Genomic DNA, 25,517 nt, shown 5'->3' with positions numbered 1-25,517 from the left:
GACATCCTCCCACACTACCAATCCACCATTTAAACCAGTGAGACGGACCAGACATCCTCCCACACTACCAATCCACCATTTAAACCAGTGAGACGGACCAGACATCCTCCCACACTACCAATCCACCATTTAAACCAGTGAGACGGACCAGACATCCTCCCACACTACCAATCCACCATTTAAACCAGTGAGACGGACCAGACATCCTCCCACACAACCAATCCACCATTTAAACCAGTGAGACGGACCAGACATCCTCCCACACTACCAATCCACCATTTAAACCAGTGAGACGGACCAGACATCCTCCCACACTACCAATCCACCATTTAAACCAGTGAGACGGACCAGACATCCTCCCACACTACCAATCCACCATTCAAACCAGTGAGACTGACCAGACATCCTCCCCACTATTTAAACCAGTGAGACGGACCAGACATCCTCCGAACACCAAGCCGACCTCTCTCACCAGTCTTGTCGAAGTTCCACTTCCTCCTCTTCCATAGGCAGCGGTCGGTCCAGGCGGGGGTACGACACTTCTCACTGGTGTCATAGTCGTCAGAGAACAGGTCGTACTTATAGGTGGGAGCAAAGTCCAAATTGCCCTCGATGAACCCACGGAACACCTAGAGGAGGAGACAAGACAGAGAGGAGTTAGAGACTGCCTCTAACCAAGACTGAACCCACGGAACACCTAGAGGAGGAGACAGGACAGAAAGGAGTTAGAGACTGCCTCAAACCAAGACTGAACCCACGGAACACCTAGAGGACGAGACAGGACAGAGAGGAGTTAGAGACTGCCTCAAACCAACACTGAACCCACGGAACACCTAGAGGAAGAGACGGGACAGAGAGGAGTTAGAGACTGCCTCAAACCAAGACTGAACCCACGGAACACCTAGAGGAGGAGACAGGACAGAGAGGAGTTAGACACTGCCTCAAACCAAGACTGAACCCACGGAACACCTAGGAGGAGACAAGACAGAGAGGAGTTAGACACTGCCTCAAACTAAGACTGAACCAACAGAACACCTAGACAGGGTTAAGGTTAGAGGAGGCAGCGGTAGAGGTTAGACAGCTCAGAAAGACCTCTTAGGGCCTGGTTGGTTTATGTTGTATGGCTGTTGGTTGTATGGGTCATCAAAAGGGTTACAAAGGGAGGTTATAAATTTACCAGTAAACTACCAGAATTCTGGTAACTTTCAAGAAATATTACGAAATTTTATCAGATGACATCTAGTAGTGGCCTTTTTAGGTAGATCAGATTATTGTTGGATCCTGTGTTTTACATTATAGCCATTACCATATATATATATGATTGAATATTATCTGCTGTTGGCTTGTGTGCATGGATGTATGTATGTGTTATGCAACATAGCTGACTTGAAACATTGTTAAAAGTGTCAGGGACAGGGGACTTTCTCATGATGGAAAAATACAGAGTAGCATGAAGACTAACTGTTCAATGAGTTGGGGTTGCAGAACAAGCGGTCTTTTGTTAGATAACAGGAGCCAGGTGCGAGATAACGGTATGGAGCATGAGCGCCTGGATGTTCTTCACAGCAACAGTTACATCTATCAACAGAAGCGCCAAGAGGCGGGGACCCGCCTGAGCGCCTGCAATAGGCTGAGCAAGTTTAAACCACGCCCAGTCTCTACTGTGATAGGACAACAGACGGGTTGGAACTGTCTATCACAGTATAAAGAACACTGTTTACATACATCCTGTCAGTTCTCTGTTCTGCCCTGCGTGTTATTACAGTGAGCCCGTATATACGAAAGTTGCATTTGCCATTTATTACTTAGCTAATAAAAAATACATAGTATAAAATCGGTGACTCGTTGTTATATTTATCCTGATACCAGATTTGAATTTACGCAACTCTAACATTATCACAGGTGTCCATAATTATCGCTGGCCCTCCGTACAGCCTTATCACATGTAAAATCAATAAAACAACCAAATAGGAAGATTATATTTTTTGTTGAATGACAACAGCGTAAAACATTATCCTAAATAAAAACCATCAACTTAGTGAATACCATTGGTGTTAAATATTAAGGTTTCATTTTTGTTGTAAATGTTTTGGTGTCAAACTGGTGGCAGTTGAAGACAATAGTTGGAAGAGTTTCAGAGTTAATTGAAAATAACGCCATTGTTGATTAGATGCTTTTTTCATTAATTAGACAACATTTTTTAGACATCTGGTCTGTCTCCTAGAACCTCATGAACCATCTGGTCTGTCTACTAGAACCTCATGAACCATCTGGTCTGTCTACTAGAAACTCATGAACCATCTGGTCTGTCTCCTAGAAACTCATGAACCATCTGGTCTGTCTACTAGAAACTCATGAACCATCTGGTCTGTCTACTAGAACCTCATGAACCATCTGGTCTGTCTACTAGAAACTCATGAACCATCTGGTCTGTCTCCTAGAAACTCATGAACCATCTGGTCTGTCTACTAGAAACTCATGAACCATCTGGTCTGTCTACTAGAAACTCATGAACCATCTGGTCTGTCTACTAGAAACTCATGAACCATCTGGTCTGTCTACTAGAACCTCATGAACCATCTGGTCTGTCTACTAGAAACTCATGAACCATCTGGTCTGTCTACTAGAAACTCATGAACCATCTGGTCTGTCTACTAGAAACTCATGAACCATCTGGTCTGTCTACTAGAACCTCATGAACCATCTGGTCTGTCTACTAGAAACTCATTAACCATCTGGTCTGTCTCCTAGAAACTCATGAACCATCTGGTCTGTCTACTAGAAACTCATGAACCATCTGGTCTGTCTACTAGAAACTCATGAACCATCTGGTCTGTCTACTAGAAACTCATGAACCATCTGGTGTGTCTACTAGAAACTCATGAACCATCTGGTGTGTCTACTAGAAACTCATGAACCATCTTGTCTGTCTACTAGAACCTCATGAACCATCTGGTGTGTCTACTAGAAACTCATGAACCATCTGGTCTGTCTACTAGAAACTCATGAACCATCTGGTGTGTCTACTAGAAACTCATGAACCATCTGGTCTGTCTACTAGAAACTCATGAACCATCTGGTGTGTCTATTAGAAACTCATGAACCATCTGGTCTGTCTACTAGAAACTCATGAACCATCTGGTCTGTCTACTAGAAACTCATGAACCATCTGGTCTGTCTACTAGAAACTCATGAACCATCTGGTCTGTCTACTAGAAACTCATGAACCATCTGGTCTGTCTACTAGGAACTCATGAACCATCTGGTCTGTTTACTAGAAACTACTGGACACAGATATAACAATTTTGTTATACTATATATGAATAGATTTTTTTTACAAGGTATTTGAGTATAAATGACCAAAGTTACCATAGATTACCTGTTAATTGCCAAAATGACTGAAGATTCTGGTAACTTTGGTAAATTACCTGTAGATGTACTAGACTTAGGACAAAAATATAATGGGGTTTTCAAGCTTTTTCTTCTAAAGGGGTTTTCGAGCTTCTGAATCTGGAGGGTAAATGCCACCAGTAGATGGCGATGTTTCAAATAGGCCTGGCTGGTGTATCACTATCGCTACCTATCAGCAAGCTAATAAGGGAATAAATCTGAGAGCGTGAACCAATTGGTGTGAACAATGGCTGCAGCAAAAGATGAAGCCCTGTTTGTTTTGAGGTAAAGCCCCGTTTGGGATTGTTTTGGGGGTAAAGCCCCGTTTGGGATTGTTTTGGGGGTAAAGCCCCGTTTGGGATTGTTTTGGGGGTAAAGCCCCGTTTGCGATTGTTTTGAGGGTAAAGCCCCGTTTGCGATTGTTTTGAGGGTAAAGCCCCGTTTGGGATTGTTTTGAGGGTAAAGCCCCGTTTGGGATTGTTTTGAGGGTAAAGCCCAGTTTGGGATTGTTTTGAGGTAAAGCCCCGTTTGGGATTGTTTTGAGGGTAAAGCCCCGTTTGGGATTGTTTTGAGAGTAAAGCCCTGTTTGGGATTGTTTTGAGGGTAAAGCCCCGTTTGCGATTGTTTTGAGGGTAAAGCCCCGTTTGCGATTGTTTTGAGGGTAAAGCCCCGTTTGGGATTGTTTTGAGGGTAAAGCCCCGTTTGGGATTGTTTTGAGGGTAAAGCCCCGTTTGGGATTGTTTTGAGGGTAAAGCCCCGTTTGGGATTGTTTTGAGGGTAAAGCCCCGTTTGGGATTGTTTTGAGGGTAAAGCCCCGTTTGGGATTGTTTTGAGTACACTGTTTGGAAAGAACAAAAGCAAAATGTATTGTGGTGTCAGAAGAAGGCAGCGTGTGGAACAGAGGTAAAAATGGAAAGTTCAAAGTTCATCTGAACAGCGTCCGCAAAGAATCATAGAAACCATCAGAGGAGGTGACAGAGAGCAGATAGTAGCAGTAGCAGCACGTCAACGTCAGGAGAAGAGCTAGACACGTGGCAACCACTGGTTCATTTATTCATCCGGTCTGACAAGTCCACGGGACTGTGCGGATGAGCCCACCTTCAGAAAATGTCAACCAAAAACACTTGATCACACATTTTTGAAATCCTGGCGTAGCCAGAGTAAAACGGGTTGATTGCTTTGCAAATGGATACAGCAAACCCAGAAAGTTAAGGAGATTGTTAAAGAGGCATTATAGCCCTTGTGTAGACGGATGGAGCAGGAAAGGGAAGGGAAAAGGGTACAACCTGGTCAGTTGTACAAATGAATTCAAACTAAACGTGTCGTCTGTATTTACCCCGACCGCACTGAATCAGAGAACTGCGGAGGGCTGCCTTCATCAACATCCATGACATCAGTCCCCAGGGGGGGAACTTGTTGTTGGGGGTTAACTTTAACCTTGCTTGAGGGAAGATTTGTTCCACCTTGCCGTTTCTGGTATTTGAAACCAGTGACCTTTTGGCCCAACTCAAGGACCGACTGATTTATTTCTGGGCATATCATTCTGCTTCAATCACCCCTCCTCCAACAAGGCACAGCATGCGTTGCTCAAACCTCCATGGGATTTATCTCCACACACCGGAGAGGTAATTGACGGCATGATGGAGGACATAGCAGAGGAAAAGGTCATACTTGTAATAACTGACAAAGAGAGCGAACGTAGTCAAGGCAATCAAGCCATTACAGAAAAGACAAGATAACCAACATCAACCAGAGATAATACGCCTGGCCAACAACAACCAGAGATAATACACCTGGCCAATAACCAGAGATAATACGCCTGGCCAACAACCAGAGATAATATGCGTGGCCAACAACCAGAGATAATACGCCTGGCCAACAACAACCAGAGATAATACGCGTGACCAACAACCAGAGATAATACGCGTGACCAACAACCAGAGATAATACGCCTGGCCAACAACAACCAGAGATAATACGCGTGACCAACAACCAGAGATAATACGCGTGACCAACAACCAGAGATAATACGCGTGACCAACAACCAGAGATAACACGTGTGACCAACAACCAGAGATAATACCGTGACCAACAACCAGAGATAATACGCCTGGCCAACAACCAGAGATAATATGCGTGGCCAACAACCAGAGATAATACGCGTAACCAACAACCAGAGATAATACGTGTGACCAACAACCAGAGATAATACTCGTGACCAACAACCAGAGATAATACTCGTGACCAACAACCAGAGATAATACTCGTAACCAACATCAACCAGAGATAATACGCGTAACCAACATCAACCAGAGATAATACGCGCAACCAACAACCAGAGATAATACGCCTGGCCAAAATCAACCAGAGATATTACTCCTGGCCAACAACCAGAGATAATACGCCTGGCCAACAACCAGAGATAATACGCGTGACCAACAACCAGAGATAATACGCTTGGCCAACAACCAGAGATAATACGCCTGGCCAACATCAACCAGAGATAATACGCCTGGCCAACATCAACCAGAGATAATACGCGTGACCAACATCAACCAGAGATAATACGCCTGGCCAACATCAACCAGAGATAATACGCGTGACCAACAACCAGAGATAATACGCGTGGCCAACAACCAGAGATAATACGCCTGGCCAACAACCAGAGATAATACGCCTGGCCAACAACCAGAGATAATACGCCTGACCAACAACCAGAGATAATACGCCTGGCCAACAACAACCAGAGATAATACGCGTGACCAACAACCAGAGATAATACGCCTGGCCAACGACCAGAGATAATACGCGTGGCCAACAACCAGAGATAATACGCCTGGCCAACAACAACCAGAGATAATACGCGTGACCAACAACCAGAGATAATACGCCTGGCCAACAACAACCAGAGATAATACGCGTGACCAACAACCAGAGATAACACGCGTGACCAACAACCAGAGGTAATACGCGTGACCAACAACCAGAGATAATACACCTGGCCAACAACCAGAGATAATACGCCTGGCCAACAACCAGAGATAATACACCTGGCCAACAACCAGAGATAATACGCCTGGCCAACAACCAGAGATAATACACCTGGCCAACAACCAGAGGTAATACGCCTGGCCAACAACCAGAGATAATACGCCTGGCCAACAACCAGAGATAATATGCGTGGCCAACATCAACCAGAGATAATACGCGTGACCAAAAACCAGAGATAATACGCGTGACTAACATCAACCAGAGATAATACGCCTGGCCAACATCGACCAGAGATAATACGCCTGGCCAACATCGACCGGAGATAATACGCCTGGCCAACATCGACCAGAGATAATACGCCTGGCCAACATCGACCAGAGATAATACGCCTGGCCAACATCGACCAGAGATAATACGCCTGGCCAACATCGACCAGAGATAATACGCCTGGCCAACATCAACCAGAGATAATACGCCTGGCCAACATCGACCAGAGATAATACGCGTGACCAACAACCAGAGATGATTTTGGCTTAGAACGGTGAGGCAGAAATATCCAATTCACATTAATTTATAATTGAAAAATAACAAGACCTAATTTATGACCTGACCCATCATGTATTACTGCCCCCTGACCATCATCATGTATTACTGCCCCCTGACCTATGACCTGATCCATCATGTATTACTGCCCCCTGACCATCATCATGCATTACTGCCCCCCTGACTTATGACCTGACCATCATCATGTATTACTGCCTCCTGACCTATGACCATCATCATGTATTACTGCCCCCCTGACCATCATCATGTATTACTGCCCCCCTGACCTATGACCTGACCATCATCATGTATTACTGCCCCCTGACCTATGACCTGACCCATCATGTATTACTGCCCCCTGACCATCATCATGCATTACTGCCCCCCTGACTTAAGACCTGACCATCATCATGTATTACTGCCCCCTGACCATCACCATGCATTACTGCCCCCCTGACTTATGACCTGACCATCATCATGTATTACTGCCTCCCTGACCATCATCATGTATTACTGCCCCCCCTGACCTATGACCTGAACCATCATGCATTACTGCCCCCCTGACTTATGACCTGACCATCATCATGTATTACTGCCCCCCTGACCATCATCATGTATTACTGCCCCCCTGACCTATGACCTGACCATCATCATGTATTACTGCCCCCTGACCTATGACCTGACCCATCATGTATTACTACCCCCCCTGACCCATAATGTGTCACTGCCCCCCCTGACCTATGACCTGACCCATCATGTATTACTGCCCCCCCTGACCTATGACCTCACCATCATCATGTATTACTGCCCCCCCTGACCTATGACCATCATCATGTATTACTGCCCCCCTGACCATCATCATGTATTACTGCCCCCCCTGACCTATGACCTGACCATCATCATGTATTACTGCCCCCCTAACCATCATCATGTATTACTGCCCCCCTGACCATCATTATGTATTACTGCCCCCCTAACCATCATCATGTATTACTGCCCCCCTAACCATCATCATGTATTACTGCCCCCCTGACCATCATTATGTATTACTGCCCCCCCTGACCTATGACCTGACCATCATCATGTATTACTGCCCCCTGACCTATGACCATCATCATGTATTACTGCCCCCCTGACCATCATCATGTATTACTGCCCCCCCTGACCATCATCATGTATTACTGCCCCCCCCCCTGACCATCATCATGTATTACTGCCCCCCTGACCTGAACCATCATGTGTTACTGCCCCCCCTGACCTATGACCTGAACCATCATGTATTACTGCCCCCCCTGACCTATGACCTGACCCATAATGTATAACTGCCCCCCCCGACCTATGACCTGACCCATAATGTATTACTGCCCCCCCTGACCTATGACCTGACCCATAATGAATTACTGCCCCCCCGACCTATGACCTGACCCATAATGTGTTACTGCCCCCCTGACCTATGACCTGACCCATAATGTATTACTGCCCCCTTGACCTATGACCTGACGACCATCATCATGTATTCCTGCCCCCCCTGACCTATGACCTGACCCATAATGTGTTACTGCCCCTTAGTGGCAAGAAGTGACATCCCACAAAGACCTAATAGAAATACAAACTGTGTGTGTGTGTGTGTGTGTCTCCTTACCAGTCCCTGGTTCTTCTGGTCCACCAGCTGGTCCCCGGCGGTCAGGGCTTCCCAGTTCTGTTGTCTGATTAACTCCTTCACTTCCTCGTTGGGCTGACTGATGCGGTAGTTAAAGTCCCCGCACCAGAAGATGTAGTCGTGGGAGTAGAGCAGTCTACCCTGGGGGAGAGAAAAAAGGAGGATTAAACACACACACACACACACACACACACACACACACAGAGAAAAGTACAGTCAAGAAACACAGGAGAGAGAAGAGTAGGGAGAAATGTGAGTAAAACATATTTTATTGTGTGTGTGTGTGTGTGTGTGTGTGTGTGTGTGTGTGTGTGTGTGTGTGGTTACCATGGGGAAGGTGAGTTTGCGTGTGATCTCGTTGTAGTCGTCGTTCCTCTCCTTGACCTGTGATTGGCCGGCAGCGAAGTGGGAGCAGACGAAACAGATACTGGTCGTATGGAACAGCATGCGGATGGCCACTCCCCCTTTGTTACCTGTGGCTCCGCCCATCCCCGTCTTCACGGTATCCACGGCAACGTCCCTGTCAACCAAACAAATAACACATAAATAGGGATGCGTTCAGTTGGTTAAATGTTTCCCTAAATTTTTCCATAATATGTAATGAACAACACGTTTTCCTAAAACTGTTTCTTCAGCTATCTTGTAGGTGTGATATGGATGTGACCACATTAAATCGGCCAAAACAATCACTCATACCTGACGTTGGGGGCGTGGTGAGGGATTACCTGACGTTGGGGGCGTGGTGAGGGATTACCTGACGTAGGGGGCGTGGTGAGGGATTACCTGACGTAGGGGGCGTGGTGATGGATTACCTGACGTAGGGGGCGTGGTGAGGGATTACCTGACGTAGGGGGCGTGGTGAGGGATTACCTGACCATGGTGAGGGATTACCTGATGTAGGGGGCGTGGTGAGGGATTACCTGACCATGGTGAGGGATTACCTGATGTAGGGGGCGTGGTGAGGGATTACCTGACGTAGGGGGCGTGGTGAGGGATTACCTGACGTAGGGGGCGTGGTGAGGGATTACCTGACGTAGGGGGCGTGGTGAGGGATTACCTGACCATGGTGAGGGATTACCTGATGTAGGGGGCGTGGTGAGGGATTACCTGACCATGGTGAGGGATTACCTGATGTAGGGGGCGTGGTGAGGGATTACCTGACGTAGGGGGCGTGGTGAGGGATTACCTGACGTAGGGGGCGTGGTGAGGGATTACCTGACGTAGGGGGCGTGGTGAGGGATTACCTGACGTAGGGGGCGTGGTGAGGGATTACCTGACCATGGTGAGGGATTACCTGATGTAGGGGGCGTGGTGAGGGATTACCTGACCATGGTGAGGGATTACCTGATGTAGGGGGCGTGGTGAGGGATTACCTGACCATGGTGAGGGATTACCTGATGTAGGGGGCGTGGTGAGGGATTACCTGACGTAGGGGGCGTGGTGAGGGATTACCTGACGTAGGGGGCGTGGTGAGGGATTACCTGACGTAGGGGGCGTGGTGAGGGATTACCTGACCATGGTGAGGGATTACCTGATGTAGGGGGCGTGGTGAGGGATTACCTGACCATGGTGAGGGATTACCTAATGTAGGGGGCGTGGTGAGGGATTACGTGACCATGGTGAGGGATTACCTGACGTAGGGGGCGTGGTGAGGGATTACCTGACCATGGTGAGGGATTACCTGACGTAGGGGGCATGGTGAGGGATTACCTGACGTAGGGGGCTTGTCGAGGGATTACCTGATTTAGGGGCGTGGTGAGGGATTACCTGACCATGGTGAGGGATTACCTGACGTAGGGGGCGTGGTGAGGGATTACCTGACCATGGTGAGGGATTACCTGACGTAGGGGGCATGGTGAGGGATTACCTGACGTAGGGGGCTTGTCGAGGGATTACCTGATGTAGGGGGCGTGGTGAGGGATTACGTGACCATGGTGAGGGATTACCTGACGTAGGGGGCGTGGTGAGGGATTACCTGACCATGGTGAGGGATTACCTGACGTAGGGGGCATGGTGAGGGATTACCTGACGTAGGGGGCGTGGTGAGGGATTACCTGACCATGGTGAGGGATTACTTGACGTAGGGGGCATGGTGAGGGATTACCTGACGTAGGGGGCGTGGTGAGGGATTACCTGACCATGGTGAGGGATTACCTGATGTAGGGGGCGTGGTGAGGGATTACCTGACCATGGTGAGGGATTACCTAATGTAGGGGGCGTGGTGAGGGATTACCTGACCATGGTGAGGGATTACCTGACGTAGGGGGCGTGGTGAGGGATTACCTGACCATGGTGAGGGATTACCTGATGTAGAGGGCGTGGTGAGGGATTACCTGACCATGGTGAGGGATTACCTGATGTAGGGGGCGTGGTGAGGGATTACCTGATGTAGGGGGCGTGGTGAGGGATTACCTGATGTAGGGGGCGTGGTGAGGGATTACCTGATGTAGGGGGCGCGGTGAGGGATTACCTGATGTAGGGGGCGTGGTGAGGGATTACCTGATGTAGGGGGCGTGGTGAGGGATTACCTGACCATGGTGAGGGATTACCTGATGTAGGGGGCGTGGTGAGGGATTACCTGACCATGGTGAGGGATTACCTGATGTAGGGGGCGTGGTGAGGGATTACCTGACCATGGTGAGAGATTACCTGACGTAGGGGGCGTAGTGAGGGATTACTTGATGTAGGGGGCGTGGTGAGGGATTACCTGACCATGGTGAGGGATTACCTGACGTGGGGGCGTGGTGAGGGATTACCTGACGTAGGGGGCGTGGTGAGGGATTACCTGACGTAGGGGGCGTGGTGAGGGATTACCTGACGTAGGGGGCGTGGTGAGGGATTACCTGACGTAGGGGGCGTGGTGAGGGATTACCTGACGTGGGGGGCGTTGTGAGGGATTACCTGACGTAGGGGGTGTGGTGAGGGCGTACCTGATGTAGGGGGCGTGGTGAGGGATTACCTGGCGTAGGGGGCGTGGTGAGAGATTACCTGATGTAGAGGGCGTGGTGAGGGATTACCTGATGCAGGGGGCGTGGTGAGGGATTACCTGACGTAGGGGGAGTGGTGAGGGATTACCTGATGTAGGGGGGCGTGGTGAGGGATTACCTGATGTAGGGGGAGTGGTGAGGGATTACCTGATGTAGGGGGCGTGGTGAGGGATTACCTGATGTAGGGGGCGTGGTGAGGGCGAATGAAGACAAACAGGCAGACTCCCACTAGCTGCTCTGATGCCAGCAGGACGTATTTATGATCGCGGGATATGTTCTTCTGCAGCTCTGCAGCCCACAGCTTCTGATTGGTCGTACTGACAAAGGAGAGAGGAGAGGAGAGGATTAACATACAGACAGAGAGAAAGAGAAACAGAGAGAGAGGGAGAAACAGAGAGAGAGAGAGAAACAGAGAGAGAGAGAGAGAGAAACAGAGAGAGAGAGAGAGAGAAACAGAGAGAGAGAGAGAGAGAAACAGAGAGAGAGAGAGAGAGAAACAGAGAGAGAGAGAGAGAGAAACAGAGAGAGAGAGAGAAACAGAGAGAGAGAGAGAGAGAAATAGAGAGAGAGAGAGAGAGAGAGGGAGAAACAGAGAGAGAGAGAGAGAGAAACAGAGAGAGAGAGAGAGAGAAACAGAGAGAGAGAGAGAGAAACAGAGAGAGAAACAGAGAGAGAGGGAGAAACAGAGAGAGAGAGAAACAGAGAGACAGAGAGAGAAACAGAGAGAGAGGGAGAGAAACAGAGAGAGAGAGAGAGAAACAGAGAGAGAGAGAGAGAGAGAGAGAAACAGAGAGACAGAGAGAGAAACAGAGAGAGAGTGTGTGTACCTGGCACTGACGATGTTGCCAGCATTCAACTCCACCATCTCCTCAAAGCCGATGGCAAAGATATCTGGTGGGTTGGCTCTACTGTCTGCAGAGAGAACAGACAATATTCAGATCTATACTAATGAACAGGCTCTATCTAACAGTTCTATACTAATGAACAGGCTCTATCTAACAGTTCTATACTAATGAACAGGCTCTATCTAACAGTTCTATACTAATGAACAGGCTCTATCTAACAGTTCTATACTAATGAACATGCTCTATCTAATATTCAGTTCTATACTAATGAACAGGCTCTATCTAATATTCAGTTCTATACTAATGAACAGGCTCTATCTAACAGTTCTATACTAATGAACAGGCTCTATCTAACTGTTCTATACTAATGAACAGGCTCTATCTAACAGTTCTATACTAATGAACTGGCTCTATCTAACAGTTCTATACTAATGAACAGGCTCTATCTAACAGTTCTATACTAATGAACATGCTCTATCTAACAGTTCTATACTAATGAACAGGCTCTATCTAACAGTTCTATACTAATGAACTGGCTCTATCTAACAGTTCTATACTAATGAACAGGCTCTATCTAACAGTTCTATACTAATGAACAGGCTCTATCTAACAGTTCTATACTAATGAACAGGCTCTATCTAATATTCAGTTCTATACTAATGAACAGGCTCTATCTAATATTCAGTTCTATACTAATGAACAGGCTCTATCTAATATTCAGTTCTATACTAATGAACAGGCTCTATCTAATATTCAGTTCTATACTAATAAACAGGCTCTATCTAATATTCAGTTCTATACTAATGAACAGGCTCTATCTAATATTCAGTTCTATACTAATGAACAGGCTCTATCTAATATTCAGTTCTATACTAATGAACAGGCTCTATCTAATATTCAGTTCTATACTAATGAACAGGCTCTATCTAATATTCAGTTCTATACTAATGAACAGGCTCTATCTAACAGTTCTATACTAATGAACAGGCTCTATCTAACAGTTCTATATACTAATGAACAGGCTCTATCTAACAGTTCTATACTAATGAACAGGCTCTATCTAAAAGTTCTATACTAATGAACAGGCTCTATCTAACAGTTCTATATACTAATGAACAGGCTCTATCTAACAGTTCTATATACTAATGAACAGGCGCTATCTAACAGTTCTATACTAATGAACAGGCTCTATCTAACAGTTCTATACTAATGAACAGGCTCTATCTAACAGTTCTATACTAATGAACAGGCTCTGTCTAACTGTTCTATACTAATGAACAGGCTCTATCTAACAGTTCTATACTAATGAACAGGCTCTATCTAACTGTTCTATACTAATGAACAGTATATAGGATAGACTGATGTATACATCATGCACACTAGTACTGGCCCCTAATCCAGGAATAACCAAAGACACAGCCTAAACCTGAGGTTTTTAACCTCTCCTCAGGGACCCCCAGCCATTCCATGTATCTGACCTATTCCAGAACAGGCACCCCTGATTCAACTTGTCAACTCATCATCCTCAATCCCATTACTAAGGTGAATCAGGGTGAACAACATCCTCAACCCCATGACTAGATGAATCAGGTGAACAACATCCTCAACCCCATGACTAGATGAATCAGGGTGAACAACATCCTCAACGCCATGACTAGATGAATCAGGGTGAACAACATCCTCAACCCCATGACTAGATGAATCAGGGTGAACAACATCCTCAACCCCATGACTAGATGAATCAGGGTGAACAACATCCTCAACCCCATGACTAGATGAATCAGGGTGAACAACATCCTCAACCCCATGACTAGATGAATCAGGGTGAACAACTCCTCATCCCCATGACTAGATGAATCAGGGTGAACAACATCCTCAACCCCATGACTAGATGAATCAGGGTGAACAACATCCTCAACCCCATGACTAGATGAATCAGGGTGAACAACATCCTCAACCCCATGACTAGATGAATCAGGGTGAACAACATCCTCAACCCCACGACTAGATGAATCAGGGTGAACAACTCCTCATCCTCAACCCCACGACTAGATGAATCAGGGTGAACAACTCCTCATCCTCAACCCCACGACTAGATGAATCAGGGTGAACAACATCCTCAACCCCATGACTAGATGAATCAGGGTGAACAACTCCTCAACCCCATGACTAGATGAATCAGGGTGAACAACATCCTCAACCCCATGACTAGATGAATCAGGTGAACAACATCCTCAACCCCATGACTAAGGTGAATCAGGGTGAACAACTCCTCATCCTCAACCCCACGACTAGATTAATCAGGGTGAACTAGTTGAGGGACACAACACAACTGAGAAAACGCTGTCCTAAACAACCATTTTAGGTGAACAAAACCCATCTTCACCCTCACCCTGGAAGTCTGGGAGCCCGGCCTTCATCGGAGCGTCCAGCAGCCAATCGTTGAGGGTCTGGTTGCGGAAGGCGATGCTGCGGAACTGTTTTCCCCCGTTGACGTTCCACGTACCCACTGACACCCTGATCTGTTTGGGACGGGTGTATTTCTGGTGGTTCTGACACATTCCCAGTAGAACTCTGGGAGAGGCTGGGGGAGAGGAGACGGCGTTAGAGAGGAAGAGGAAGTTGATGGAGGAAGAGAGAGAGCGAGAGAGAGAGACAGAGACAGAGAGAGTCCATTGGAAGAGTTCAGAAGATTGAATAAATATGAAAAAGAATGTCAGGAACTGGGACAGGTGAATAAATATGAAACAGAATGTCAGGAACTGGGACAGGTAAATAAATATGAGAAAAGAATGTCAGGAACTGGGACAGGAGAATAAATATGAGAAAAGAATGTCAGGAACTGGGACAGGTATATAAATATGAGAAAAGAATGTCAGGAACTGGGACAGGTATATAAATATGAGAAAAGAATGCCAGGAACTGGGACAGGTGAATAAATATGAGAATATAATGTCAGGAACTGGGACAGGAGAATAAATATGAGAAAAGAATGTCAGGAACTGGGACAGGAGAATAAATATGAGAAAAGAATGTCAGGAACTGGGACAGGTAAATAAATATGAGAAAAGAATGTCAGGAACTGGGACAGGAGAATAAATATGAGAAAAGAATGTCAGGAACTGGGACAGGTAAATAAATATGAGAAAATAATGTCAGGAACTGGGATAGGTAAATAAATATGAGAAAAGAATGTCAGGAACTGGGACAGATGAATAAATAAGTCTTGGTTACTCTTTATTCCACAGTCCATTATATCCCAGGCTTTTACTGAGAAATTAAATGTCGAAATCACGGTAGCAAAATGATTTGAAGTTCGTACCAGGCAGACAGTACGACTTACCCAGGGTGAGTAACACATGGGACTGTAAAAAAAAAACATGACCAAGGATTTTTCCACAAATATATTCATGGCTTGGTGAACAGGGTTGGGGTTTCAATTCCATTTCAATTCAGAAAGTAAACCAAATTCCAATTTTTTTCCCCTCATTGAAAGGCTATGAAGACAATTTGAATGAGAATTTCAGTGGACACTTCCTGAAGTGGACACTTCCTGAAATTGAGTCCATAAATAAAGACGTGATGTAATCTGGGGGTTCAACACAAGCACAGGGGATCACTAGGAACACAACACTACTGTGAAGAAATACACAAAGGAATTACAACTATAAACACAGGATGTTCATCAGACCAGACATCCAATTATGCACACACACACACACACACACACACACACACACACACACACACACACACACACGTATGTTCCGTTCTACTGTACCTGATTGTAAGATAGGCTCAGTGACTAGCGTGAGCGTAGGCAAAAGAGAGAGAGAGGGAGAGAGAGAGGGAGAGAGAGAGGGAGAGAGAGGGAGAGAGAGGGAGAGAGAGAGAGAGAGGGAGAGAGGGAGAGAGAGAGGGAGGGAGAGAAGGAGAGAGGGAGATGGATGTAGAGGGTTAAGTAACGGTTAAACAGATAACAGCATTAGAGTCACTGTGTGTGTTATCAGACCAGACGACCAGTCTTCACAGCAGCAGCAGAGTGACACAGGTTTAATCTGTCCCTCGACAGAGAGGGCCGTCTCAGGAAGATTACACCGCTAGCTAGGGGTTGCATTCAAAATGGCACCCTATTCCTTACATAGTGCACTACCAATCTATAGGCTCTGGTTGAAAGTAGTGCACTATGGAGGAAATAGGGTGCCATTTTGGATGCAGACTAGGAGTTACATAAGCTAGATAGAGGAAACCCCATTCATCCCCATTATGTGGGTCTCATTGGGATGTTCCTGCATTACCGTAAAGACTGGAGGTGATGAGCAGTGTGTGTTATTACTGTAAAGACTGGATGTGATGAGCAGTGTGTGGTATTACCGTAAAGACTGGAGGTGGTGAGCAGTGCGTGGTATTACCGTAAAGACTGGAGGTGATGAGCAGTGTGTGGTATTACCGTAAAGACTGGAGGTGGTGAGCAGTGTGTGGTATTACCGTAAAGACTGGAGGTGGTGAGCAGTGTGTGTTATTACTGTAAAGACTGGATGTGATGAGCAGTGTGTGGTATTACCGTAAAGACTGGAGGTGGTGAGCAGTGTGTGGTATTACCGTAAAGACTGGAGGTGATGAGCAGTGTGTGGTATTACCGTAAAGACTGGACGTAGTGAGCAGTGTGTGGTATTACCGTAAAGACTGGAGGTGGTGAGCAGTGTGTGGTATTACCGTAAAGACTGGAGGTGGTGAGCAGTGTGTGGTATTACCGTAAAGACTGGAGGTGGCGAGCAGTGTGTGGTATTACCGTAGAGACTGGAGGTGGTGAGCAGTGTGTGGTATTACCGTAAAGACTGGAGGTGGTGAGCAGTGTGTGGTATTACCGTAGAGACTGGGGGTGGTGAGCAGTGTGTGGTATTACCGTAAAGACTGGAGGTGGTGAGCAGTGTGTGGTATTACCGTAAAGACTGGAGGTGGTGAGCAGTGTGTGGTATTACCGTAAAGACTGGACGTGGTGAGTAGGGCCCGGGCCTTGTCTGCCAGGTCACTGTTCAGTGTTGAGCCCAGTCGGAGGATGTCAATGGCCTCCTGCTTTGAACTGTCAAAGAAGTTATTCTGGATGGTTCTGGTCACAGAGCGAGCACCGTCCTTCAACTTACCCCCCTGGACAGACAGAGAGACAGAGAGAGACAGAGAGACAAGAGAGAGACAGAAAGAGAGACAGAGAGAAAGAAAGAGAGAAAGAGAGAGAGAAAGAGAGAGAGAGAGAGAGAGAGAGAGAGGAGAAGCGAGATGAGTACTTCACTTTACAGACACTACACAACTTCACCCACCATCTTGGATCATCACCAGGAAAAAGGAGAATAATACTATTTTCACGTCATCTGCACAACACGGAACATATAGAATGAAGGGCAAAGAAAATATCCCAGATTGGTTTATGTCGGTAAATCAGGAGAGATCACAAGTCCGCGGGAATGACAGGACCTTAATGCCACAAATACACACATAGATTCATTCATTCATTTTCTTTATCCAAAGGACTCCTCCCAGTAATCATGATCACATGGTCTTTTACATGGTGATGATTGGTCATTTACCACCATATAATAATGTGACAACCACTGGTAATTCACTTAAAGCAGGGCTGCCCAATCCTCTTCCTGGAGATCTACTGTCCTGTAGGTTTACAGTCCAACCCTCTTCCTGGAGATCTACTGTCCTGTAGGTTTACAGCCCAACCCCAACCCTTAGTCACTGTTACTAGCCGGCTAGAAACATAAGCATTTATCTAGATATTACTGCACTGTTGGAGCTAGAAACACAAGCATTTATCTAGATATTACTGCACTGTTGGAGCTAGAAACACAAGCATTTATCTAGATATTACTGCACTGTTGGAGCTAGAAACACAAGCATTTATCTAGATATTACTGCACTGTTGGAGCTAGAAACACAAGCATTAGGTATTACTGTACTGTTGGAGCTAGAAACACAAGCATTTATCTAGATATTACTGCACTGTTGGAGCTAGAAACACAAGCATTAGGTATTACTGTACTGTTGGAGCTAGAAACACAAGCATTTATCTAGATATTACTGCACTGTTGGAGCTAGAAACACAAGCATTAGGTATTACTGTACTGTTGGAGCTAGAAACACAAGCATTTATCTAGATATTACTGCACTGTTGGAGCTAGAAACACAAGCATTAGGTATTACTGCACTGTTGGAGCTCGAAACACAAGGATTTATCTAGATATTACTGTACTGTTGGAGCTAGAAACACAAGCATTTATCTAGATATTACTGCACTGTTGGCGCTAGAAACACAAACATTTGTGGAACCAGTAACATTTGATTTGACAGGAGACACACAGACAAACCCCCCTTAATGAGGAAACCATCACCACATCCAGACAGGAACAGGGTAATACAGGTGAAAGGCAGGACAGTGACTGGATCGTCAACTTACCCAACAGGTGGAGAGGTCCAGAGGACAGCAAAAAGGGGAAGATATAGCACACACACATACAGGAGTTAACAGAGCACACACATCTAGTCTACATGGTGTTAGTGTTATTTTACCTTAAGACTTTCTGTCCAGGGCTGTAGTCCCAGAATAGATAGATCGATAGATCTGTCTGTCTGTGTCTGTGTGTCTGTCTGTGTCTGTCTGTGGTTCTGTCTGTGTCTGTCTGTGGTTCTGTGTGTGTGTCTGTCCGTCTGTCCGTCTATGTGTCCGTCTGCCTGTCCGTCTGCGTGTCCGTCTGCCTGTCTGTCTGCGTGTCTGTCTGCGTGTGTGCCTGTGGTTCTGTGTGTCTGTGGTTCTGTGTGTCTGTGGTTCTGTCTGTTTGTCTGTCTGTCTGTCTGTGTCTGTGTGCCTGTGGTTCTGTGTGCCTGTGGTTCTGTGTGCCTGTGGTTCTGTGTGCCTGTGGTTCTGTGTGCCTGTGGTTCTGTGTGCCTGTGGTTCTGTGTGTCTGTGTGTCTGTGGTTCTATGTGTCTGTGGTTCTGTGTGTCTGTGGTTCTGTGTGTCTGTCTGTCTGTGTGTCTGTCTGTCTGTCTGTCTGTGTGTATATTCTTCTACCTTAGCCTTTCCATCCAGGGCTCCAGTCCCAGCGTAGATCTTGCCTGTCTGTCTGTCTGTCCGTCTGTCCGTCTGTCCGTCTGTGTGTCCGTCTGCCTGTCCGTCTGCGTGTCCGTCTGCCTGTCCGTCTGCCTGTCCGTCTGCGTGTCTGTCTGCGTGTGTGCCTGGTTCTGTGTGTCTGTGGTTCTGTGTGTCTGTGGTTCTGTCTGTCTGTCTGTGTCTGTCTGTGTGTCTGTGTCTGTCTGTGTGTCTGTGTCTGTCTGTGTCTGTCTGTGTCTGTCTGTGTCTGTCTGTGTCTGTCTGTGTCTGCCTGTGGTTCTGTGTGCCTGTGGTTCTGTGTGCCTGTGGTTCTGTGTGCCTGTGGTTCTGTGTGTCTGTGGTTCTGTGTGTCTGTCTGTCTTTGTGTCTGTCTGTCTGTGTGTGTGTATATTCTTCTACCTTAGCCTTTCCATCCAGGGCTCCAGTCCCAGCGTAGATCTTGCCTGTCTGTCTGTCCGTCTGTCCGTCTGTCCGTCTGTGTGTCCGTCTGTCTGTCCGTCTGCGTGTCCGTCTGCCTGTCCGTCTGCGTGTCTGTCTGCGTGTGTGCCTGTGGTTCTGTGTGTCTGTGGTTCTGTGTGTCTGTGGTTCTGTCTGTCTGTCTGTCTGTGTCTGTCTGTGTGTCTGTCTGTCTGTGTCTGTCTGTGTCTGTGTGCCTGTGGTTCTGTGTGCCTGTGGTTCTGTGTGTCTGTGGTTCTGTGTGTCTGTGGTTCTGTGTGTCTGTCTGTCTGTGTGTCTGTCTGTCTGTGTGTGTGTATATTCTTCTACCTTAGCCTTTCCATCCAGGGCTCCAGTCCCAGCGTAGATCTTGCCTGTCTGTCTGTCTGTCTGTCTGTCTGTCTGTGTGTCTGTCTGTGTGTCTGTCTGTGTGTCTGTCTGTGTGTCTGTCTGTGTGTCTGTGTATATTCTTCTACCTTAGCCTTTCCATCCAGGGCTCCAGTCCCAGCGTAGATCTTGCTGACAGAGTCTCCGTTAACCGTCCACATGGACCTGAACACTTCCTGAAACCTGGCTACCAGCTGGGGCTTCTCTGTCAGACCCATGTCCTCTAGCTGTTTAGGTAACATCTAGGGGAGGAGAGGAGAGGGAGAAGGAGAGGAAGGGAGGAGGAGGAGAGGAGAGAGGGAGGAGAGGAAGGGAAGGGAGGAGGAGGAGAGGAAGGGAGGAGGAGGAGAGGAGAGGGAGGAAGGGAGGAGGAGGAGAGGAAAGAGGGGTGAGAGAGGGAGGAGAGGGAGAAGGAGGAGGAGGAGAGAGGGAGGAGGAGAGGGATGGGAAGGGAGGAGGAGGAGAGAGGGATGAGAGGAGGGATGGAGAGAGGGTCAGTCAGGGTAGGAGATTCCTCAAATATGAGTCATGCTTTGCCAGCTACACATTAATGTCACAGAGGAGCTTCTTAAAATAGAGATCCATTAACTTAAAGTCCATGTGTGAGACTGAATGTGTGTGTCTCACCTCCAAAGCGAAGTAGGCCTGGACACTGTTGGTTCTGTCTAGACAGTCTAGACAGTTGGTCCTGAGGGTACCACTCTGAGACCTGGGAGAGGAGGAGGAGAAGGAGAGGAGGAGGAGAGGGGAGGAGAAGAAGGAGGAGGAGGAGGAGAGGAGAAGGGGGAGGAGGAGAAGGGGGAGGAGGAGAGGAGGAAGAGGGGAGGAGGAGTGGGGGAGGGGGGAGGAGGAGGAGGAGAGGGGGAGAAGAGAGTTGAGGATTTATTAGGATCCATTAGCTGCTGCCAAGGCAACCCTTCCTCATTAGCTGCTGCCAAGGCAACCCTTCCTCATTAGCTGCTGCCAAGGCAACTCTTCCTCATTAGCTGCTGCCAAGGCAACCCTTCCCCATTAGCTGCTGCCAAGGCAACCCTTCCCCATTAGCTGCTGCCAAGGCAACCCTTCCCCATTAGCTGCTGCCAAGGCAACCCTTCCCCATTAGCTGCTGCCAAGGCAACCCTTCCTCATTAGCTGCTGCCAAGGCAACTCTTCCCCATTAGCTGCTGCCAAGGCAACTCTTCCCCATTAGCTGCTGCCAAGGCAACCCTTCCTCATTAGCTGCTGCCAAGGCAACCCTTCCTCATTAGCTGCTGCCAAGGCAACCCTTCCTCATTAGCTGCTGCCAAGGCAACCCTTCCTCATTAGCTCCTGCCTGGTCAACCCTTCCCCATTAGCTGCTGCCAAGGCAACCCTTCCTCATTAGCTGCTGCCAAGGCAACCCTTCCTCATTAGCTGCTGCCAAGGCAACCCTTCCTCATTAGCTGCTGCCAAGGCAACCCTTCCTCATTAGCTGCTGCCAAGGCAACCCTTCCTCATTAGCTGCTGCCAAGGCAACCCTTCCTCATTAGCTGCTGCCAAGGCAACCCTTCCTCATTAGCTGCTGCCAAGGCAACCCTTCCCCATTAGCTGCTGCCAAGGCAACTCTTCCCCATTAGCTGCTGCCAAGGCAACCCTTCCCCATTAGCTGCTGCCAAGGCAACCCTTCCTCATTAGCTGCTGCCAAGGCAACCCTTCCCCATTAGCTGCTGCCAAGGCAACTCTTCCCCATTAGCTGCTGCCAAGGCAACCCTTCCTCATTAGCTGCTGCCAAGGCAACCCTTCCTCATTAGCTGCTGCCAAGGCAACCCTTCCTCATTAGCTGCTGCCAAGGCAACTCTTCCTCATTAGCTGCTGCCAAGGCAACTCTTCTTAAGGTCCAAACAGGGTTTACATTATCAATAACCCATAACATTATGCAAGACATTATTACAATATAAAATCCACAATACCACAGAATTACAATATGTGTGTGTGTGTGTGTGTGTGTGTGTGTGTGTGTGTGTGTAGACTGTGTGTTAGAATGCGTGTGGCTCTTCATAGTCCCTGTGAGGTGTTGTGTAATACATATTTATTTTTTTAAATCTTCTCGCTTTAGTGACCTGATGCTTTAGTGACCTGATTCTTTAGTGACCTGGCGCTTTAGTGACCTGACGCTTTAGTGACCTGACGCTTTAGTGACCTGACGCTTTAGTGACCTGACGCTTTAGTGACCTGACGCTTTAGTGACCTGATGCTTTAGTGACCTGATTCTTTAGTGACCTGACGCTTTAGTGACCTGACGCTTTAGTGACCTGACGCTTTAGTGACCTGACGCTTTAGTGACCTGACGCTTTAGTGACCTGACGCTTTAGTGACCTGACGCTTTAGTGACCTGACGCTTTAGTGACCTGACGCTTTAGTGACCTGATGCTTTAGTGACCTGATGCTTTAGTGACCTGATGCTTTAGTGACCTGATGCTTTAGTGACCTGATGCTTTAGTGACCTGATGCTTTAGTGACCTGATGTGGAAGTCTGGACATGGAGACTGTGACCTCTGCTGGCATGTCTTGTGGGGTATCTATGGGTGTCTGATCTGGGTGCTAGTCGTATGAACAGACAGCTCGGTGCTTTCAACATGTCAATACCGTTCACAAAGGCAAGTAGTGACGAAGTCAATCTCTTCTCTACTTTGAGCCAGGAGAGATGGACATGCATGCCATTGATGTTAGTTCTCCGTGTAGCCTAGTGGTTAGAGTGTAGAGGCGGCAGGTAGCCTAGTGGTTAGAGTGTAGAGGCGGCAGGTAGCCTAGTGGTTAGAGTGTAGGGGGGGCAGGTAGCCTAGTGGTTAGAGTGTAGAGGCGGCAGGTAGCCTAGTGGTTAGAGTGTAGAGGCGGCAGGTAGCCTAGTGGTTAGAGTGTAGAGGCGGCAGGTAGCCTACTGGTTAGAGTGTAGAGGCGGCAGGTAGCCTAGTGGTTAGAGTGTAGAGGCGGCAGGTAGCCTAGTGGTTAGAATGTAGAGGCGGCAGGTAGCCTAGTGGTTAGAGTGTAGAGGCGGCAGGTAGCCTAGTGGTTAGAGTGTAGAGGCGGCAGGTAGCCTAGTGGTTAGAGTGTAGATAGCCGTGCTGCTCTGTTCTGGGCATACTGTAATTTGCATATGTCTCTCTTTGTGATACTTGACAGTAGTCCAGCTGCGACAGATCTAGGGCCTGTAGGACCTGCCTTGTTGATAGTGTTGTTAAGAAGGTAGAAACTAGGGCCTGTAGGACCTGCTTGTTGATAGTGTTGTTAAGAAGGTAGCAACTAGGGCCTGTAGGACCTGCCTTGTTGATAGTGTTGTTAAGAAGGTAGAAACTAGAACCTGTAGGACCTGCCTTGTTGATAGTTCTGTTAAGAAGGTTAAGAAGGTAGAAACTAGGGCCTGTAGGACCTGCCTTCTTGGTAGTGTTGTTAAGAAGGTAGGAACTAGGGCCTGTAGGACCTGCCTTGTTGATAGTGTTGTTAAGAAGGTAGAAACTAGAGCCTGTAGGACCTGCCTTGTTGATAGTGTTGTTAAGAAGGTAGAAACTAGGGCCTGTAGGACCTGCCTTGTTGATAGTGTTGTTAAGAAGGTAGAAACTAGGGCCTGTAGGACCTGCTTGTTGATAGTGTTGTTAAGAAGGTAGAAACTAGGGCCTGTAGGACCTGCCTTGTTGATAGTGTTGTTAAGAAGGTAGAAACTAGGGCCTGTAGGACCTGCCTTGTTGATAGTGTTGTTAAGAAGGTAGAAACTAGGGCCTGTAGGACCTGCTTGTTGATAGTGTTGTTAAGAAGGTAGAAACTAGGGCCTGTAGGACCTGCCTTGTTGATAGTGTTGTTAAGAAGGTAGAAACTAGAACCTGTAGGACCTGCCTTGTTGATAGTTCTGTTAAGAAGGTTAAGAAGGTAGAAACTAGGGCCTGTAGGACCTGCCTTCTTGGTAGTGTTGTTAAGAAGGTAGGAACTAGGGCCTGTAGGACCTGCCTTGTTGATAGTGTTGTTAAGAAGGTAGAAACTAGAGCCTGTAGGACCTGCCTTGTTGATAGTGTTGTTAAGAAGGTAGAAACTAGGGCCTGTAGGACCTGCCTTGTTGATAGTGTTGTTAAGAAGGTAGAAACTAGGGCCTGTAGGACCTGCCTTGTTGATAGTGTTGTTAAGAAGGTAGAAACTAGGGCCTGTAGGACCTGCCTTGTTGATAGTGTTGTTAAGAAGGTAGAAACTAGGGCCTGTAGGACCTGCCTTGTTGATAGTGTTGTTAAGAAGGTAGAAACTAGGGCCTGTAGGACCTGCCTTGTTGATAGTCCTGTTAAGAAGGAAGAAACTAGGGCCTGTAGGACCTGCTTTGTTGATAGTGTTGTTAAAAAGGTAGAAACTAGGGCCTGTAGGACCTGCCTTGTTGATAGTGTTGTTAAGAAGGTAGAAACTAGGGCCTGTAGGACCTGCCTTGTTGATAGTGTTGTTAAGAAGGTAGAAACTAGGGCCTGTAGGACCTGCCTTGTTGATAGTGTTGTTAAGAAGGTAGAAACTAGGGCCTGTAGGACCTGCCTTGTTGATAGTGTTGTTAAGAAGGTAGAAACTAGGGCCTGTAGGACCTGCCTTGTTGATAGTCCTGTTAAGAAGGAAGAAACTAGGGCCTGTAGGACCTGCCTTGTTGATAGTGTTGTTAAGAAGGTAGAAACTAGGGCCTGTAGGACCTGCCTTGTTGATAGTGCTGTTAAGAAGGTAGAAACTAGGGCCTGTAGGACCTGCCTTGTTGATAGTGCTGTTAAGAAGGTAGAAACTAGGGCCTGTAGGACCTTCCTTGTTGATAGTGCTGTTTAGAAGGTAGAAACTAGGGCCTGTAGGACCTGCCTTGTTGATAGTGTTGTTAAGAAGGTAGAAACTAGGGCCTGTAGGACCTGCCTTGTTGATAGTGTTGTTAAGAAGGTAGAAACTAGGGCCTGTAGGACCTGCCTTGTTGATAGTCCTGTTAAGAAGGAAGAAACTAGGGCCTGTAGGACCTGCTTTGTTGATAGTGTTATTAAAAAGGTAGAAACTAGGGCCTGTAGGACCTGCCTTGTTGATAGTGTTGTTAAGAAGGTAGAAACTAGGGCCTGTAGGACCTGCCTTGTTGATAGTGCTGTTAAGAAGGTAGAAATTAGGGCCTGTAGGACCTTCCTTGTTGATAGTGCTGTTTAGAAGGTAGAAACTAGGG

At 47.3% G+C, this 25,517-nt stretch overlaps 1 protein-coding gene across 7 annotated transcripts in view; it reads right to left on the bottom strand.

The window, feature by feature from the left end:
• synj1 (synaptojanin 1) overlaps nt 1–25,517 on the bottom strand; it is a 100,208-nt gene that overhangs the window by 22,708 nt on the left and 51,983 nt on the right. For 5 of the 7 annotated variants that reach the window (XM_036967229.1, XM_036967233.1, XM_036967234.1 and 2 more), the window contains exons 10-19: nt 20,978–21,059; nt 20,440–20,592; nt 17,399–17,564; nt 16,198–16,221; nt 14,809–15,000; nt 12,399–12,483; nt 11,748–11,888; nt 8,912–9,104; nt 8,567–8,725; nt 473–629 (exon numbers count right to left, since the gene is read on the bottom strand). In XM_036967229.1, the coding sequence (XP_036823124.1) occupies nt 473–629; nt 8,567–8,725; nt 8,912–9,104; nt 11,748–11,888; nt 12,399–12,483; nt 14,809–15,000; nt 16,198–16,221; nt 17,399–17,564; nt 20,440–20,592; nt 20,978–21,059 (1,352 nt within the window). The remainder of the gene's footprint in view (nt 1–472; nt 630–8,566; nt 8,726–8,911; nt 9,105–11,747; nt 11,889–12,398; nt 12,484–14,808; nt 15,001–16,197; nt 16,222–17,398; nt 17,565–20,439; nt 20,593–20,977; nt 21,060–25,517) is intronic. The other 2 variants (XM_036967231.1, XM_036967232.1) reach the window with 2 other exon arrangements.

This window comes from Oncorhynchus mykiss, chromosome Y (genome assembly GCF_013265735.2).
Source record: "Oncorhynchus mykiss isolate Arlee chromosome Y, USDA_OmykA_1.1, whole genome shotgun sequence".
In the NCBI taxonomy this organism is placed as follows: Eukaryota; Metazoa; Chordata; class Actinopteri; order Salmoniformes; family Salmonidae; genus Oncorhynchus; species Oncorhynchus mykiss.
The sequence above is the reverse complement of the archived record's forward strand: the minus strand, read 5'-3'. Positions and strand labels throughout refer to the sequence as shown.